The 19464-nt window shown below is 40.3% G+C and overlaps 1 protein-coding gene across 2 annotated transcripts in view; it reads left to right on the top strand.

Moving 5' to 3' along the window:
* LOC124275718 overlaps positions 1-18455 on the top strand; it is a 29283-nt gene extending 10828 nt beyond the window's left edge. The window contains exons 4-8 of one of the 2 annotated variants that reach the window (XM_046711359.1): positions 1725-2537; positions 8757-10250; positions 12288-12576; positions 14335-14780; positions 15015-18455. In XM_046711359.1, the coding sequence (XP_046567315.1) occupies positions 1725-2537; positions 8757-10250; positions 12288-12576; positions 14335-14780; positions 15015-15458 (3486 nt within the window). In that variant the 3' untranslated portion in view covers positions 15459-18455. Of the gene's footprint in view, positions 1-1724; positions 2538-8756; positions 10251-12287; positions 12577-14334 lie in introns of both variants that reach the window. The other variant, XM_046711358.1, reaches the window with a different exon arrangement.
* The last annotated feature ends 1009 nt before the right edge of the window (positions 18456-19464 follow it).

The following is a 19464-nucleotide window of genomic DNA, read 5'->3' as shown; positions in this document are numbered from 1 at the left end:
GTGCATATCAGATTGATACTCGCACAACATGAAAAAGTGTATATCAGATTGATATTCACACCAGACACAGTGTATATCAGATTGATACTCACACAACCAGACACAGTGTACATGAGATTGATACTGACACAGACAGAGAGTGTATATCAGATTGATACTGACACAACCAGACAGTGCATATCAGATTGATACTCACACAACCAGACAGTGTATATCAGATTGATACTCGCAAAACAAGACACAGTGTATATCAGATTGATACTCACACAAGCAGACAGTGTATATGAGATTGATACCCACACAACCAGACAGTGCATATCAGATTGATACTCACACAGACAGAGAGTATATATCAGATTGATACTCACACAACCAGACAGTGTATATGAGATTGATACTCGCAAAACAAGACACAGTGTATATCAGATTGATACTCGCACAACATGAAACAGTGTATATCAGATTGATATTCACACCAGACACAGTGTATATCAGATTGATACTCACACAACCAGACACAGTGTACATGAGATTGATACTGACACAGACAGAGAGTTTATATCAGATTGATACTCACACAACCAGACACAGTGTAAATGAGATTGATACTAACACAACCAGACAGTGCATATCAGATTGATACTCACACAGACAGACAGTGTATATGAGATTGATACTCAAACAACCAGACAGTTTATAACAGATTGATACTCACACAACCAGACAATGTATATGAGATTGATACTCACACAAAGAGACAGTGTATATCAGATTAATACTCACACAACCAGACAGTGTATATCAGATTGATACTCACACAAACAGATACAGTGTATATCAGATTGATACCCACACAACCAGACACAGTGTATCAGATTGATACTCACACAACCAGACAGTGTATATCAGAATGATACTCACACAACCAGACACAGTGTATATCAGAATGATACTGACACAACCAGATACAGTGTATATCACATTGATACTGACACAGACAGACAGTGTATATCAGATTAATACTCACACAACCAGACACAGTGTATATCAGATTGATACTCACACAACCAGACACAGTGTATATGAGTCTGATACTCGCACAACCAGACACAGTGCATATCAGATTGATACTCGCACAACCAGACAGTGTATATGAGATTGATACTCACACAACCAGACACAGTGTATATCAGATTGATACTCACACTACCAGACACATTGCATATGAGAATGATACTCACACAACCAGACACAGTGTATATCAGATTGATACTCACACAACCAGACACAGTGTATATCAGATTGATACTCGCACAACCAGACACAGTGTATATCAGATTGATACTCACACAACCAGACACAGTGTATATCAGATTGATACTCACACAACCAGACAGTGTATCAGATTGATAACCACAGAACCAGACATAGTGTATCAGATTGATACCCACACAACCAGACAGTGTATATCAGATTGATACTCACACAACCAGACAAAGTGTATATCAGATTGATACTCACACAACCAGACACAGTGTATATCAGATTGATACTCACACAACCAGACACAGAGTATCAGATTGATACTCGCACAACCAGACACAGTGAATATATCAGATCGACTTTCAAACATAGCCCAGATAAGAGGTAACTCAATCCAACAAACTGTCCGCGAGGTGTCTGTTCAACTATTGCTTCAGTGACTTTTCTTGTGTTGTTGTCAGCCGATATTGGACATTCTCAAGACGCTTGACTGGACCTACGTGGCTTTAGTGCACAGTGACGACATTTATGGTCGGTCGGCTGCTACCTTGTTAAAGACAGAGGGAAGAAAGAATGGAGTCTGTTTCATTAAGTCTGTGGAGGTGCCCCCAATTGTGGACAGGCCGGCTCTGTTTGCCGAGCTGCGGCAAGTGAAAGAGGCAACAGAAGACAAGCACCTGGCAGTTGTGTACTTCGGCTTGCGAGACGGGGCCAAGGATATCATGACGTACTACGCCAAGGAGAAGATGACAGGCTTCTACTGGTTGATGTCGGACTCCGTGGGAAGAGTGTACGACGTTTTTAATGGCAACGATAGAGTGACATTAGGGACGTTGACTCTGTCGCCATCACATGTTGAATTTGACGAATTAAACGTTTTCTGGTCCAAAATTAAAGATTCTACACCTCTGTTCAGGGAGTATGGGCGCCAAGCAAACAGTGGCGAGTTATTTGCGACCCAGTCAGACTATGTAGGAGCCACAGTCGATGCCACTTACGCATATGCTGTTGCTTTAAAGAACGCCATTTCTCACCTCTGTGAAGACACTTCTGAGCCCTTGTGTGCAGCAGTAGTAGAGGAAATCAAGGGAAATCGGTTTGGAAGTTACTTGAAAAAGGTAGATGTCAACTTCACAGCTTTGCCGGACTTGTTTGTCCCGCCCGAATATGCAGCTCAGCGACGTCACTTTTCCTTCAAAAAAGAAACTGGAGACATCCTCCGAGGGCCCGAGACTGTGCTGTATCACGTCAATGCTGTCACGGCAGGCAATCAGGTAACGTGCTGTCGTTTTACTCAATGCGTCACGTATCAAAAGCTTACATATGTAAGGCAGACAAGCAGGTAACATGCTATCATTTTACTCAATACGTCACGTATCAAAAGCTTACATATGTAAGGCAGACAAGCAGGTAAAATGCTGTCGTTTTACTCAATACGTCACGTATCAACAAGCTTACATATGTAAGGTAGACAAGCAGGTAAAATGCTGTCGTTTTACTCAATACGTCACGTATCAACAAACTTACATATGTAAGGCAGAGAAGTAGGTAACATGCTGTCGTTTTACTCAATACGTCACGTATCAACAAGCTAACATATGTAAGGCAGACAAGCAGGTAACATGCTATCATTTTACTCAATACGTCACGTATCAACAAGCTTACATATGTAAGGCAGACAAGCAGGTAAAATGCTGTCGTTTTACTCAATACGTCACGTATCAACAAGCTTACATATGTAAGGTAGAGAAACAGGTAAAATGCTGTCGTTTTACTCAATACGTCACGTATCAACAAACTTACATATGTAAGGCAGAGAAGTAGGTAACATGCTGTCGTTTTACTTAATACGTCACGTATCAACAAGCTTACATATGTAAGGCAGACAAGCAGGTAACATGCTGTCGTTTTACTCAATACGTCACGTATCAACAAGCTTACATATGTAAGGCAGACAAACAGGTAAAATGCTGTCGTTTTACTCAATACGTCACGTATCAACAAGCTTACATATGTAAGGCAGACAAACAGGTAAAATGCTGTCGTTTTACTCAATACGCCACGTATCAAAAGCTTACATATGTACTCGTCAAGTATTAACACGGTTATCTATGTATTCTTCAATTATTAACACTGTTACTTATGCACTCGTCAAATATCAAGACGTTTACATTTGTACTTGTCAAGTATCACAAAGGTTACATATGTACACGTCAAGTGGCAACATGAAGTGTAGCCCGCTGGTGTATATTCCCCACTTACTGTTCTTGCATTGTAACCTGTCTCTGATTGTACATAGTAACACAGGCTCCATAGTGGTTTTGTAATATAGGCTTTATAGTGCTGATGTAATATAGGCTTTATAGTGCTGATGTAAAATAGGCTTCATAGTTGTGTTGTAACACAGGCTTCATAGTGGTGTTGTAATATAGGCTTTATAGTGCTGATGTAATATAGGCTTTATAGTGCTGTTGTAATATAGGCTTTATTGTGCTGATGTAATATAGGCTTTATAGTGCTGTTGTAATATAGGCTTTATAGTGCTGATGTCATATAGGCTTGATAGTGCTGATGTAATATCGGCTTTATAGTGCTGTTGTAATATAGGCTTCATAGTGCTGTTGTAATAAATGCTTCATAGTGCTGTTGTAATATAGGCTTCATGTTGCTATTGTAACATAGGCTTCACAGTGGTGTTGTAATATAGGCTTCATAGTAGTGTTGTATTACAGTGGTTTTGTAATATAGGCTTCATAGTGGTGTTGTAATATAGGCTTCATAGTGGTGTTGTAATATAGGCTTCATAGTGCTGTTGTAATATAGGCTTCATAGTGGTGTTGTAATATAGGCTTCATAGTGGTGTTGTAAAATAGGCTTCATAGTTGTGTTGTAACATAGGCTTTATAGTTGTGTTGTAATATAGGCTTTATAGTGGTGTTGTAACAGGCTTTATAGTGGTGTTGTAAAATAGGCTTCATAGTGGTGTTGTAAAATAGGCTTCATAGTGGTGTTGTAATATAGGCTTCACAGCGCTGATGTAATATAGGCTTCATAGTGGTGTTGTAATATAGGCTTCATAGTGTTGTTGTAATATAGGCTTCGCAGTGTTGTTGTAATATAGGCTTTATAGTGCTATTGTAATATAGGCTTTATAGTGCTGTTGTAATATAGGCTTCATAGTAGTGTTGTATTACAGGCTTCATAGTGGTTTTGTAATATAGGCTTCATAGTTGTGTTGTAATATAGGCTTCATAGTTGTGTTGTAATACAGGCTTCATAGTGGTGTTGTAATATAGGCTTCGTAGTGTTGTTGTAATATAGGCTTTATAGTGCTGTGTAATATAGGCTTCATAGTGCTGTTGTAATATAGCCTTCATAGTTGTGTTGTAACACAGGCTTCATAGTGGTGTTGTTATATAGGCTTTATAGTGCTGATGTAATATAGGCTTCATAGTGGTGTTGTAATATAGGCTTCATAGTGGTGTTGTAACACAGGCTTCATAGTGCTGTTGTAATATAGGCTTCATAGTGCTGTTGTAATATAGGCTTCATAGTTGTGTTGTAATATAGGCTTCATAGTGGTGTTGTAATACAGGCTTCATAGTGGTGTTGTAATATAGGCTTCGTAGTGTTGTTGTAATATAGGCTTCATAGTGCTGTTGTAATATAGGCTTCATAGTAGTGTTGTATTACAGGCTTCATAGTGGTTTTGTAATATAGGCTTCATAGTTGTGTTGTAATATAGGCTTCATAGTTGTGTTGTAATATAGGCTTTATAGTGCTATTGTAATATAGGCTTCATAGTGTTGTTGTAATATAGGCTTTATAGTGCTATTGTAATATAGGTTTCATAGTGCTGTTGTAATATAGGCTTCATAGTTGTGTTGTAACACAGGCTTCATAGTGGTGTTGTAATATAGGCTTTATTGTGCTGATGTAATATAGGCTTCATAGTGGTGTTGTAATATAGGCTTCATAGTGGTGTTGTAATATAGGCTTTATAGTGCTGATGTAATATAGGCTTCATAGTGGTGTCGTAATATAGGCTTCATAGTGCTGATGTAATATAGGCTTTATAGTGCTGTTGTAATATAGGCTTCATAGTGGTGTTGTAATATAGGCTTCATAGTGGTGTTGTATTACAGGCTTCATAGTGGTGTTGTAATATAGGCTTCATAGTGGTGTTGGAATATAGGCTTCATAGTGGTGTTGTAATATAGGCTTCATAGTGGTGTTGTAATATAGGCTTCATAGTGCTGTTGTAATATAGGCTTCATAGTGGTGTTGTAATATAGGCTTTATAGTGCTGATGTAATATAGGCTTTATAGTGCTGTTGTAATATAGGCTTTATAGTGCTGATGTAATATAGGCTTTATAGTGCTGTTGTAATATAGGCTTCATAGTGGTGTTGTAATATAGGCTTCATAGTGGTGTTCTATTACAGGCTTTATAGTGGTATTGTAATATAGGCTTCATAGTGGTGTTGTAATATAGGCTTTATAGTGCTGATGTAATATAGGCTTTATAGTGCTGTTGTAATATAGGCTTTATAGTGCTGATGTAATATAGGCTTTATAGTGGTGTTGTAATATAGGCTTCATAGTGGTGTTGTAATATAGGCTTTATAGTGCTGATGTAAAATAGGCTTCATAGTTGTGTTGTAACACAGGCTTCATAGTGGTGTTGTAATATAGGCTTTATAGTGCTGGTGTAATGTAGGCTTCATAGTGGTGTTGTAATATAGGCTTCATAGTGCTGATGTAATATAGGCTTTATAGTGCTGTTGTAATATAGGCTTCATAGTGGTGTTGTAATATAGGCTTCATAGTGGTGTTGTATTACAGGCTTCATAGTGGTGTTGTAATATAGGCTTCATAGTGGTGTTGTAATATAGGCTTCATAGTGGTGTTGTAATATAGGCTTCATAGTGGTGTTGTAATATAGGCTTCATAGTGGTGTTGTAATATAGGCTTCATAGTGGTGTTGTAATATAGGCTTTATAGTGCTGATGTAATATAGGCTTTATAGTGCTGTTGTAATATGGGCTTTATAGTGCTGATGTAATATAGGCTTTATAGTGATGTTGTAATATAGGCTTCATAGTGGTGTTGTAATATAGGCTTCATAGTGGTGTTGTAATACAGGCTTCATAGTGGTGTTGTAATATAGGCTTCATAGTGGTGTTGTAATATAGGCTTTATAGTGCTGATGTAATATAGGCTTTATAGTGCTGTTGTAATATAGGCTTTATAGTGCTGATGTAATATAGGCTTTATAGTGATGTTGTAATATAGGCTTCATAGTGGTGTTGTAATATAGGCTTTATAGTGCTGATGTAATATAGGCTTCATAGTTGTGTTGTAACACAGGCTTCATAGTGGTGTTGTAATATAGGCTTTATAGTGCTGATGTAATGTAGGCTTCATAGTGGTGTTGTAATATAGGCTTTATAGTGCTGATGTAATATAGGCTTTATAGTGCTGATGTAATATAGGCTTTATAGTGCTGATGTAATATAGGCTTTATAGTGCTGTTGTAATATAGGCTTCATAGTGGTGTTGTAATATAGGCTTTATAGTGCTGTTGTAATATAGGCTTCATAGTGCTGTTGTAATATAGGCTTCATAGTTGTGTTGTAACACAGGCTTCATAGTGGTGTTGTAATATAGGCTTTATAGTGCTGATGTAATGTAGGCTTCATAGTGGTGTTGTATAGGCTTTATAGGTGTTGATGTAAATATAGGCTTTATAGTGCTGATGTAATATAGGCTTTATAGTGCTGTTGTAATATAGGCTTCATAGTGGTGTTGTAATATAGGCTTTATAGTGCTGTTGTAATATAGGCTTCATAGTGGTGTTGTAATATAGGCTTTATAGTGCTGATGTAATATAGGCTTTATAGTGGTGTTGTAATATAGGCTTCATAGTGGTGTTGTAATATAGGCTTTATAGTGCTGATGTAATATAGGCTTCATAGTGGTGTTGTAATATAGGCTTTATAGTGCTGATGTAATATAGGCTTTATAGTGGTGTTGTAATATAGGCTTTATGGTGTTGTAGGCTTTATAGTGGTGTTGTAATATAGGCTTTATAGTGCTGATGTAATATAGGCTTCATAGTGGTGTTGTAATATAGGCTTTATAGTGCTGATGTAATATAGGCTTCATAGTGCTGTTGTAATATAGGCTTCATAGTGCTGTTGTAATATAGGCTTCATAGTGCTGTTGTAATATAGGCTTCATAGTGCTGTTGTAATATAGGCTTCATAGTGCTGTTGTAATATAGGCTTCATAGTGGTCTTGGAACATCATAATGTAAAAGAGTGCTATAATATTTTATTCATAATGATGTTGTAGGTAAGGCTTCATATTGGTGTTGTAATGTATGCTCAAAGCGGCGTTGAAGCACTGTAATTTAATCTTAAAGGATTTCTGGCAATATATACTTCATAGTAGCATTGTAGTATATGCTTAACAGAATCGCTGTAGTTGTGGCTTCATAGCGTCGTTGTGGTAAAGATTAAATAGTGTCCTCGAGTAAAGATTAAATAGTGGCGCTGTGGTAAAGGTAAAATAGTGGCGCTGTGGTAAAGGTTAAATAGTGGCGTTGTGGTAAGGGTGAAATAGTGGTGCTGTGGTAAAGGTTATATAGTGGCGTTGTGGTAAGGGTGAAATAGTGGCGCTGTGGTAAAGGTAAAATAGTGGCGCTGTGGTAAAGGTTAAATAGTGGTGCTGTGGTAAAGGTAAAATAGTGGCGCTGTGGTAAAGGTAAAATAGTGGTGCTGTGGTAAAGGTTAAATAGTGGCGCTGTGGTAAAGGTTAAATAGTGGCTGTGGTAAAAGGTTAAATAAATAGTGGCGTTGTGGTAAAGGTTAAATAGTGGCGCTGTGGTAAAGGTAAAATAGTGGCGCTGTGGTAAAGGTAAAATAGTGGCGCTGTGGTAAAGGTTAAATAGTGGCGCTGTGGTAAAGGTTAAATAGTGGCGCAGTGGTAAAGGTTAAATAGTGGCGCTGTGGTAAAGGTTAAATAGTGGCGTTGTGGTAAAGGTTAAATAGTGGCGCTGTGGTAAAGGGTTAAATAGTGGTGCTGTGGTAAAGGTTAAATAGTGGCGCTGTGGTAAAGGTTAAATAGTGGCGCTGTGGTAAAGGTTAAATAGTGACGCTGTGGTAAAGGTTAAATAGTGGCGTTGTGGTAAGGGTGAAATAGTGGCGCTGTGGTAAAGATTAAATAGTGGCGCTGTGGTAAAGGTTAAATAGTGACGCTGTGGTAAAGGTTAAATAGTGGCGTTGTGGTAAGGGTGAAATAGTGGCGTTGTGGTAAAGGTTATATAGTGGCGTTGTGGTAAGGGTGAAATACTGGCGTTGTGCCAAAGGTTAAATAATGGCGTTGTTGCATAAAAGTTATAGTGGCATAACAATAACACTCCTATTGCAATAGCTACACACTATTGTTGTGACCTAATGTAATATCATCTTCATGGTTGTGTTTTTCAGTTTGTAAACGTCGGGAACTATTCTTCCAGGGGTTTGGAATTAAACCTCACATCTATCGTAATGAAAGACGGAGATAAAATTATGTCCAGCCCCTCTCTGCCGAGATCCATATGCGAAGGATACTGCAAACAATGTGTGGAATTTGGGACCATGCCAATGGTGTATGTGAAGGGAGACGTGTATTTGGTGGGGATATTCTCCATTCACAGTTCCGACCCAGATAACCCATTCAGGTGTGAGAAGTTCCGGAGTGTCTCCAGTGATACAATTGCCCTCGAGGCGTTCCTATATTCTGTTGAGGAGATGAAGAAAACAACAGGCCTCAAATTTGGTGCAGTTGCCTTTGATGACTGTTACAGTTCTGTCAGGCTGACCAGCATTATATCCGAGTACTTCTCCTCCATTGACGGACCGTCACAGAGATTCGGGCATCTTGTGCCACTGAACCAGACGGTGGCAGTTATAGGCTCCTTGTCCAGTGACTCAACTATTCCTCTAGCTAGATTCTTCAATGGACTAAACATCCCAGTCTTATCCTATGCAGCCTCCAGCCCCGACCTGGATGACAGGGTTAACTTCCCCAACTTCCTACGGACAGTTCCCAGTGACGTGGAACAAGCTAAGGCCATGGTGCAGATCATTATTGAGATGGGCTGGGAGTACGTCAGTTTGCTGTACGTTAGCAATAACTATGGCACAAAAGGAATGCTGGCGTTCCAGAAACACGCTCTCGCGGCAGGAATATGCGTCTCCAACCCTAAGAATATCAGTGAGAGTTCAAGCAGCGGGGTTGATCGGGAAGTTTTAGACGTGCTGGATGAACTCTTAATTGAAGACGCCCAGATTGTTGTGTTCTTTGGTATTGACACTCGTTTCAAGGACTTCATGAAGGCGGTCAACGACAAAGAACAATACGGAAAGTTTGTTGTCGTTGCCAGCGAAGACTGGGGAAACAAACAGTATATTCTGGAAAGTGGGAAGAGGGCAACACGGGGAGCAATCACGCTGAAGATACAACAGATGCTGGAACCTCCTTTCCCTGGATTCTCTGAATCCCTGCTGTCTAAAACCCCCGGAAACAACCAGCACAATCCCTGGTTCAAGGAATTCTGGCAAAGTCAGTTCAGTTGCAACATTCGTGGTGGCTTCAACAACATCAAAGAAAAGGAGTGTCCGGGGAGCAACAGTCTTACCAGCGACAATATGAAAAATCATCTCGACAACCAGCGCGTAAAACACGTGCAGTATGCCACATATGCGGCCGGGATAGGTGTTAGCAAGGTGAAGGCCACACTGTGTCGGGACTACGGGGACGTGTTTCCATGTCGTTTCTACTACGATTCGCTATACAGAACTAGAGTTTGGGAGACAATCAGAGAAGTGAAAAACCCACAGTCACAACTGCAGCCGTTGTTTGACAAAGACGGGAATGGGGTCATTGGGTTCACCATTTACAATGTACAAGCGGACGACAGTGAACAGACATATGTTGAGGTAAATAAATGCATGGAGTTTTATTGTCTTAATATATTGCAGATTCAGGTTGTTTCAAGGGGTGGTGCGGGTAACCCGGATACCAAGGACGGGTGGGTAATGAGTTGAACCCGGGTACCAGACTCAGTACCCGGACCAGTTATGATCATGTGGGAGCGGTGGGGTAGCCTAGTGGTTAAAGCGTTCGCTCGTCACGCCGAAAACCCGTGTTCGATTCCTCACATGGGTACAATGTGTGAAGCCCATTTCTGGTGTCCCCCTCCGTGATATTGCTGGAATATTGCTAACAGCGGGGTAAAACCATACTCACTCACTCACTCACTCACTCACTATGATCATGTGACTAATAGATTATACTATGTAATATGTTATTATTTCATGATTAAAAGGTTGTATTGTCTTTGAGGATTTAGACAAAATTTACAGTCGCTTCTTTTAAATATAATACATGATTACGATATTGAAATTTCGAAATTTTAGCCTCCGAGCTGAAAAATATATTGCCATTTCTTGCAAATTTGATGTCCGGAATTAACATTACGGGTATTCGGGTAGGATAGGGTAATAGGGGATGGGGTACCCGGGTAGAAAACTTGGACCCGTCCTAGCCCTAGTTGTTTCATATGTCACATTTGTGCGTTGTAAAACATTCTTTCTGGGAAGATTCTGTCGAGGTTCGAGTTTTGATAATAGTTTGGTGTCACGACTATGTTATTTTCTAATGCCAGTAGTGATGCGGAAGTACTATTTAGATTTGGAAGTCAGAATTTAGGAGTCAAGTGTCAGCTTAGAGTAATCCCTCATTTGTATGGCACGTTTTAAAATTTGCAAGGAGGAATGAAACATTTCGACAGCTGAACATTTTCCAACGAGCTAAAAACCATACTTAGAAACTGGACAAAGCTGGTTAAAAGAATGATGTTTAACATAGCGGATTCCTGCCCGACAGTGAGTGAGTTTTACGCAATTTTCCAGCAATATCACGGCGGAGGACACCAGACATAGGCTTCACACATTGTACCCATGTGGGGAATCGACAAACGGGTATTCTGCGTGAAGTCTCTAGGCTACCCCACCGCCCCCTGCCTGACAGTGTCATTCCATGTATAATATAGGTTACATTTGACCACTTCCTACATGGCATTGTAGACGTAGTCCTAGTAGCGTTTGGCCGTGGAAGCTAATTTTCGATTTTGTAGCTAGCGGCTGTTTATGTAAACACTTATATTTGGAACATATGATGCAGTTAGGTTTCAGCTTAGTTACTAGGACTATAAAGATTAAAGATGGGATGTGCATACAGTATATTGTCATCCAGTAATGATTTCATTATCATACAAAGGAACATTGTATATTTAGTATAGTAATTGAAGTTGGACACGTCCAAACGTCGCGTCTCCGATCAGCGATCGATCATCTTCCGTCCCATCTACCGTGAGATATCTTTGGCTGTGAATCAGTTAGTTCTTTTGGCTTTGGTTACGTTCTGAAAACGGCGAGTACAACACGGGGTTCTAACGCTGCTGTACCCCTTCATGTGACGGAAGCCGAAACTCTTAAAACTAACCCTAATTATAAAGTGTGTATATTGGTCAGCTCTATGTAAGTTGTGTGATATACAGTGTGTATATTGGTCAGCTCTATGTAAGTTGTGTGATATAAAGTGTGTATATTGGTCAGCTCTTTATAAGTTGTCTTGTATAAAGTGGGTTTACTGGTCAGCTATATGTAAGTTGTGTGATATAAAGTGTGTATATTGGTCAGCTCTTTGTAAGACTTATAAAGAGCTGACCAATATACACACTTTATATACACACTTAGTTGTCTTGTATAAAGTGGGTTTACTGGTCATCCATATGTAAGTTGTGTGATATGATGTGTGTATGCTACATGTGTATTCGTGTTTCATTAGTCGAGACTTTGTTTACCCCATTGATTGTGGCATGGCTCCCTCGACCGAAAGCTATGAATATATTAAGGACCAAAATAGCATTTGTTAATTTGACCATTGCCGTTATAATTTGTGATACTCACCAGGTCGGATCTTATGGAGGGAGTGGGCTGCGACTCGAGAAAGACAAGATAAAGTTCTACGACCATCTCGGTTACCCCACAGTCATCAGTGCTAAATGCAGTGGGAGTGTGTGTTCAGCGTGTGTGCGGCCGACAACTGCAGGACCAACGCTCGTACCGCAATCACAAAATGGTCCAGACACGACTTTCAGGGTGGCTGACATAATCATCATTGTCATTTTTGCGTTGTTTCTGATCCTCCTGCTGGTTGCCCTGCTGATTGCTTACAGATACCTCAGGGTCAAGGTTACAGGTAAATATTTGCAATCAGTGTCACAAATACATATCCTGTATAGTGTGGGTCTTACTGATGTGTTCTATCTGATGTCTTTACTCTAGTATCCTGTATAGTGTGGGTCTTACTGATGTGTTCTATCTGATGTCTTCACTCTAGTATCCTGTATAGTGTGGGTCTTACTGATGTGTTCTATGTGATGTCTTCACTCTAATATCCTGTATAGTGTGGGTCTTACTGATGTGTTCTATGTGATGTCTTCACTCTAATATCCTGTATAGTGTGGGTCTTACTGATGTGTTCTATGTGATGTCTTCACTCTAATATCCTGTATAGTGTGGGTCTTACTGATGTGTTCTATGTGATGTCTTCACTCTAATATCCTGTATAGTGTGGGTCTTACTGATGTGTTCTATGTGATGTCTTCACTCTAGTATCCTGTATAGTGTGGGTCTTACTGATGTGTTCTATGTGATGTCTTCACTCTAATATCCTGTATAGTGTGGGTCTTACTGATGTGTTCTATGTGATGTCTTCACTCTAATATCCTGTATAGTGTGGGTCTTACTGATGTGTTCTATGTGATGTCTTCACTCTAATATCCTGTATAGTGTGGGTCTTACTGATGTGTTCTATCTGATGTCTTCACTCTAATATCCTGTATAGTGTGGGTCTTACTGATGTGTTCTATGTGATGTCTTCACTCTAATATCCTGTATAGTGTGGGTCTTACTGATGTGTTCTATCTGATGTCTTCACTCTAATATCCTGTATAGTGTGGGTCTTACTGATGTGTTCTATGTGATGTCTTCACTCTAGTATCCTGTATAGTGTGGGTCTTACTGATGTGTTCTATGTGATGTCTTCACTCTAATATCCTGTATAGTGTGGATCTTACTGATGTGTTCTATCTGATGTCTTCTGATGTGTTCTCTTCAATATCCTGTATAGTGTGGGTCTTACTGATGTGTTCTATGTGATGTCTTCACTCTAATATCCTGTATAGTGTGGGTCTTACTGATGTGTTCTATGTGATGTCTTCACTCTAATATCCTGTATAGTGTGGGTCTTACTGATGTGTTCTATGTGATGTCTTTACTCTAGTATCCTGTATAGTGTGGGTCTTACTGATGTGTTCTATGTGATGTCTTTACTCTAGTATCCTGTATAGTGTGGGTCTTACTGATGTGTTCTGTGTGATGTCTTCACTCTAATATCCTGTATAGTGTGGGTCTTACTGATGTGTTCTATGTGATGTCTTCACTCTAGTATCCTGTATAGTGTGGGTCTTACTGATGTGTTCTATGTGATGTCTTCACTCTAATATCCTGTATAGTGTGGGTCTTACTGATGTGTTCTATGTGATGTCTTCTTCACTCTAGTATCCTGTATAGTGTGGGTCTTACTGATGTGTTCTATGTGATGTCTTCACTCTAATATCCTGTATAGTGTGGGTCTTACTGATGTGTTCTATGTGATGTCTTCACTCTAATATCCTGTATAGTGTGGGTCTTACTGATGTGTTCTATGTGATGTCTTCACTCTAATATCCTGTATAGTGTGGGTCTTACTGATGTGTTCTATCTGATGTCTTTACTCTAATATCCTGTATAGTGTGGATCTTACTGATGTGTTCTATGTGATGTCTTTACTCTAGTATCCTGTATAGTGTGAGTCTTACTGATGTGTTCTATTTCAGAGTATGCATTGACTCACGTCTTCTATATAATAATGTCCTATCTCGTGTGCTCTATAAATACCCATCTATGTTGCCAGGCTTGAGCAAAGATATACAGAGATATGCAGCGGTGAACAACGATCATATCTACCAGACGGTTTCCGAGAGGAGAGTGTACCAGAACCCAGCCGCAAGTCCACATCGCAGGACACCAACAACTCCCAACCATATCTATTTCGTGAATGGCAGCCATGACAGTCTGAATGAGCCTGGAGGACACGTGAACCAAGCATTTCGAGCAGACGACACCTCGTCCCAGCGAAATGCCAGTGGAGGAACCTCCACAAGCGCCGGGATCATGAACTCCACGAGCAGCTCTAGCCAGTCGCGACCAGTTGAAACCCCAGACACCCGCCAGAGAAGCACTTCCTTATCTCCATCTCACAGTGATCAGGTCGAGATGACGGATATCCGAAACAGAGTCTTACCAGGTGTACATGGAGTGCATGCAAACGGACATATCACCAATGGAGTTTTACCAAAGGTACTGCAACAACGACCTTCAACCTTACAGTTTCATCAGAATCCCAGATTTACTGACACTCAACGAGAAATGATTGATAACAGACAGACTTCAAATGTGCCTCCACACAGTACGAGTCCCGTTCTGAATCATCCAGACTTACACCATCTGCCTGAAACCTTCATGGGTTCGCCTTTGTCCTCATTGTCGCCAGTGAGTGATTCAGTCATTGACACAAACTCGTCCTTTTCGCAGGGGCCGCTCAGTCATCACACTTCGCCTGCAATGGCGTCCAATCCATCCATCTTGCAAAGTCTTGCCAATCAACAGGCTCTTCTTGAACAGCAAGCAGCACTAACCGCCCTTGAAGTGCAAAGACTACACCTCCTTCAGCAACACAGTGCTCAGCCTCCCTCCAACCCCTACATCCAACTGTCAGCTGCCGAGACAAGACCTCCCCTGCCACCTTTGCCAGATCAACAACACCTTAGTCCGGAGGACCAGCCAAGAGACAGACCCCGTCCGAGAACCAACCCCCAGCACATGGCCCCACTTTCTAGTAGATCGCATCATGGAAGTGTGGACTCCTTGAGATCCAGTGGACGATCCCGCCACCAAGTATCGCCAATGCGTAACCCTGCTGGTGAGAACATTCAGATGCAACCACTTGCACATGATTCCAGAATATCTCGAGTCTGATTGATCAAGTACCTTGCAAACTGTTGTCGGTACACTAGGGTATTTAACTGTGACAGCACAGCTATTGTGCATAGGCACAAAGCCCCGAAATGACCGGAATACATACCATGGAAATACTGCAGGCTTCATCTTATGGTGATTGCAAGTCTAACGTAGCAATCTGTGCTGTTAATACTCATTTGTTTACTAACATATTATTCCAGGAGGTTGTTCAGTGTTGAAGAAATACACGTCAATAATCTGACATAACGTACAAGTCCAGAAATGCTATTACCTTTCTTTGTGATACAGAGACAGCAGCACTGTGAACTGACGTATTTTTTGTGTTTCATCTACGTTGTGATATATTTTCTTTATTCTACATAGCGTTTACTTCAATTTCTTACTTATACAGTAACAATATGTTTGTTTTTGTTTATGGTTTAATAATGTTATTTTTGTTTGTTTATGGCTTATTAACTCTGTGTGTCGGAAGTGTGTTGAATACCCCAGTAAAGGAACACAACGTCAAGATGCTCATATGTGTGAGAATGTACAGTCTCCACACAAAACAACATTACGTCATCACTTTGAGCTTTGTGTTTCATCGTTTAAGCCGGGAAAGGCCTTTTGTGTCATCATTCGTTCATCCAGGTATGTTGGGCCACCCCATGACACTTCTATCTGGTACGTTGTCTCCTCATGACATTTGAACTAGGTATATTGTCTCATCATGACAACTGTGCTTGGTATGTTGTCTCATCAGGAAGCCTGTGATAGGTATGATGCGTTATCATGACACCTGTGCTAGGTATGGTGCGTTATGACACCCGTGCTAGGTATGGTGCGTTATGACACCCGTGCTAGGTATGGTGTGTCATCATGACACCTGTGCTAGGTATGGTGTGTCATCATGACACCTTGCTAGGTATGGTGTCTCCTCATGACACCTGTGCTAGGTATGGTGTCTCCTCATGACACCTGTGCTAGGTATGGTGTCTCCTCATGACACCTGTGCTAGGTATGGTGTCTCCTCATGACACCTGTGCTAGGTATGGTGTCTCCTCATGACACCTGTGCTAGGTATGGTGTGTCATGATGGCACCTGTGCTAGGTATATGTATAATGTGGTATCATTCATCGATATTGGGTAAGTTGCAAAATAAAAGTCGGGAGCACAGCGACATTTTTCTTGTTAAAAACATCTTACCTTGGCTATCGCAATCAGATCAAATATTCTTCCAATGTGAATATCCTAGCTGTGGTATGAAACTTGTACTGACCTCCATGTTGTAGTCCTCGGATTAACTCATTGACTTGATGACTAACATGCGCGCATTGTATATATCATTGCCATTCTCTCTCTCTCTCTCTCACACACACACACGACTGCCTTGTGTATGCGTGGAAAATGTACATTGGCACATATACCCTGTATATCACATATGGTTGTCTTCTACAAGAATGTGCCTATCACAGACTAAGATTTTTGTGTTCACGTATAGCAACAACGTATCGATTCAACGTTGAATGTGTATAATATGTTTAATAAGTTGGTAATGGATACCCGACTACATTCAGCTCCAGTAGATACTGTTCGTATTTTCCACTGAGTGTATTTCAAAACGTATCTATTTCACATTTCGTTAACGGACGTCGGATGTGTTTTGAAATACATTCGTAATAATAACAGTATCGAGAGGTTTCGTCATCTGTGCATCCTCCGCTTGCCCAAGATGAAATATTTTATGACACTTGTATATTTTCCTATTACGTGTGTAACAAGTCCTAACTGTGTGGTGTCATGCTAAACTACTGTGATGTATGAGAAGAAAGCACAACCAGGCTACAGGTTATAGGTGGCAATTATGACAACGGTATTTCAGTGAATATGACGCCATATCAGACATGTTGCCATGTAGACAGTACATGTCATATTGACAAAACACGTCATATTGACTGAACACGTCATATTGGCAGTACACGTCATATTGACAGTACACGTCATATTGACAGTACATGTCATATTGATAGAACACGTCATATTGACAGTACACGTCATATTGGCAGTAAAAGTCATACTGACAGAACACGTGATATTGGCAGTACACGTCATATTGACAGAACACGTGATATTGGCAGTACACGTCATATTGACAGAACACGTCATACTGACAGTACACGTCATATTGACAGAACACGTCATACTGACAGTACAAGTCATACTGAAAGAACACGTGATATTGGCAGTACACATCATATTGACAGAACACATCATACTGACAGTACAAGTCATACTGACAGAACACGTGATATTGGCAGTACACGTCATATTGACAGAACACGTCATACTGACAGTACATATCATATTGACATCCACATAAGGAGCGGTAAGATTGTCTTCAGAAGGCAGTTCGTCTGCTGATGGCGTGTTATAGTGTTGTCACCGTCACAAACCTGTTCCAAAGATGGATCTGCCGGATATAGTCTTGGGCCGGTGCCGTGACTCTTGGTCTTCCTGATCTTGGGCGGTCTTAGGCATGGTCTTGTCATTGTGCTGACGGTGGACTGGCTCTAACCCTGAAGGTTCTTGCCAACTGACATTGTGAAACACCATATTGGCCATACCAATCGCCCTGTCTCGATGCGTTTGCCTTAGTCTTGGCATATTCGGGGTGTTTTTTTGGCGACTGCATGCTTCCTCTGTCCAAAAATGATGCCCGTGCATTTGGACCAATGTCCAAAATTATGTTTTGCAAGTGGACGATTTGTACGAAGCTGCGTTGCTATCGGGACAATGCTCCATTTTTGCGTACGTTTTCTGCTTGAGTTCAAACCTGTAAAAGTGTTGTTTTTAAAAAAATACAATTACTTCAACAATAACTTTCTTTTGCTCGGTAGTTTTATTATATGTTTTGTATATTTTACAATATAATTGAGAGTTGCAGAATTTTTGGTTTTTAAGATTATTGAGATATTTTATAAATGTCACCATGTTGAATAAATTCGTACATTATATTGAACATTTTATATTGTGCAATTCATCTTCGATAGGCCACCCCTGCTAAAAATAGCATCACAACACCTATTTGTAAAAAATCCTGCAGTTTGTCTTCATATTCATATCGAAATTATCATAGCAGGGTCATGTAACTCTTGTCAATATTTTATTTACTTGCAGGAACATAAAATCCCCATGTTTAATCCAAATGTGAACAGGAAATTGAAAGAGTTGCCACCCCTTTTACTGACAGTGCTCCAGGCTGTGCTAGTCATCTGCAATAAAACGGGAGGCAACACTTTCAATTTCCTAAACCTAACCCTAAACCGAACCGGTTATAACAGTATGGGACTGGTTTAACCATGTAAGTGGCCAGCATATGTACTTCTGTCATTGTCTAATCCGGCATGACATGGAACTGTTTTAAACATGTAAGTGGACAGCATGTACCTCTACCATAGTCAAATCCAACATGACATGGAACTGTTTTAACCATGTAAGTGGCCAGCATATGTACTTCTGTCATTGTCTAATCCGGCATGACATGGAACTGTTTTAAACATGTAAGTGGACAGCATGTACCTCTACCATAGTCAAATCCAACATGACATGGAACTGTTTTAACCATGTAAGTGGCCAGCATATGTACTTCTGTCATTGTCTAATCCGGCATGGCATGGAACTGTTTTAAACATGTAAGTGGGACAACCATGTAAGTGGACAGCATGTACCTCTACCATAGTCTAATCCAACATGACATGGAACTGTTTTAACCATGTAAGTGGACAGCATGTACCTCTACCATAGTCTAATCCGGCATGACATGGAACTGTTTTAACCATGTAAGTGGACAACATGTACCTCTACCATAGTCTAATCCAGCATGACATGGAACTGTTTTAAACATGTAAGTGGACAGCATGTACCTCTACCATAGTCAAATCCAGCATGACATGGAACTGTTTTAAACATGTAAGTGGACAGCATGTACCTCTACCATAGTCAAATCCAACATGACATGGAACT

Source organism: Haliotis rubra, unplaced genomic scaffold, assembly GCF_003918875.1.
Source record: "Haliotis rubra isolate DU_JTF1 unplaced genomic scaffold, ASM391887v1 Scf2012, whole genome shotgun sequence".
NCBI lineage: Eukaryota > Metazoa > Mollusca > Gastropoda > Lepetellida > Haliotidae > Haliotis > Haliotis rubra.
Note: the sequence above shows the minus strand (reverse complement) of the source record. Positions and strands in the feature narration are given on the sequence as shown.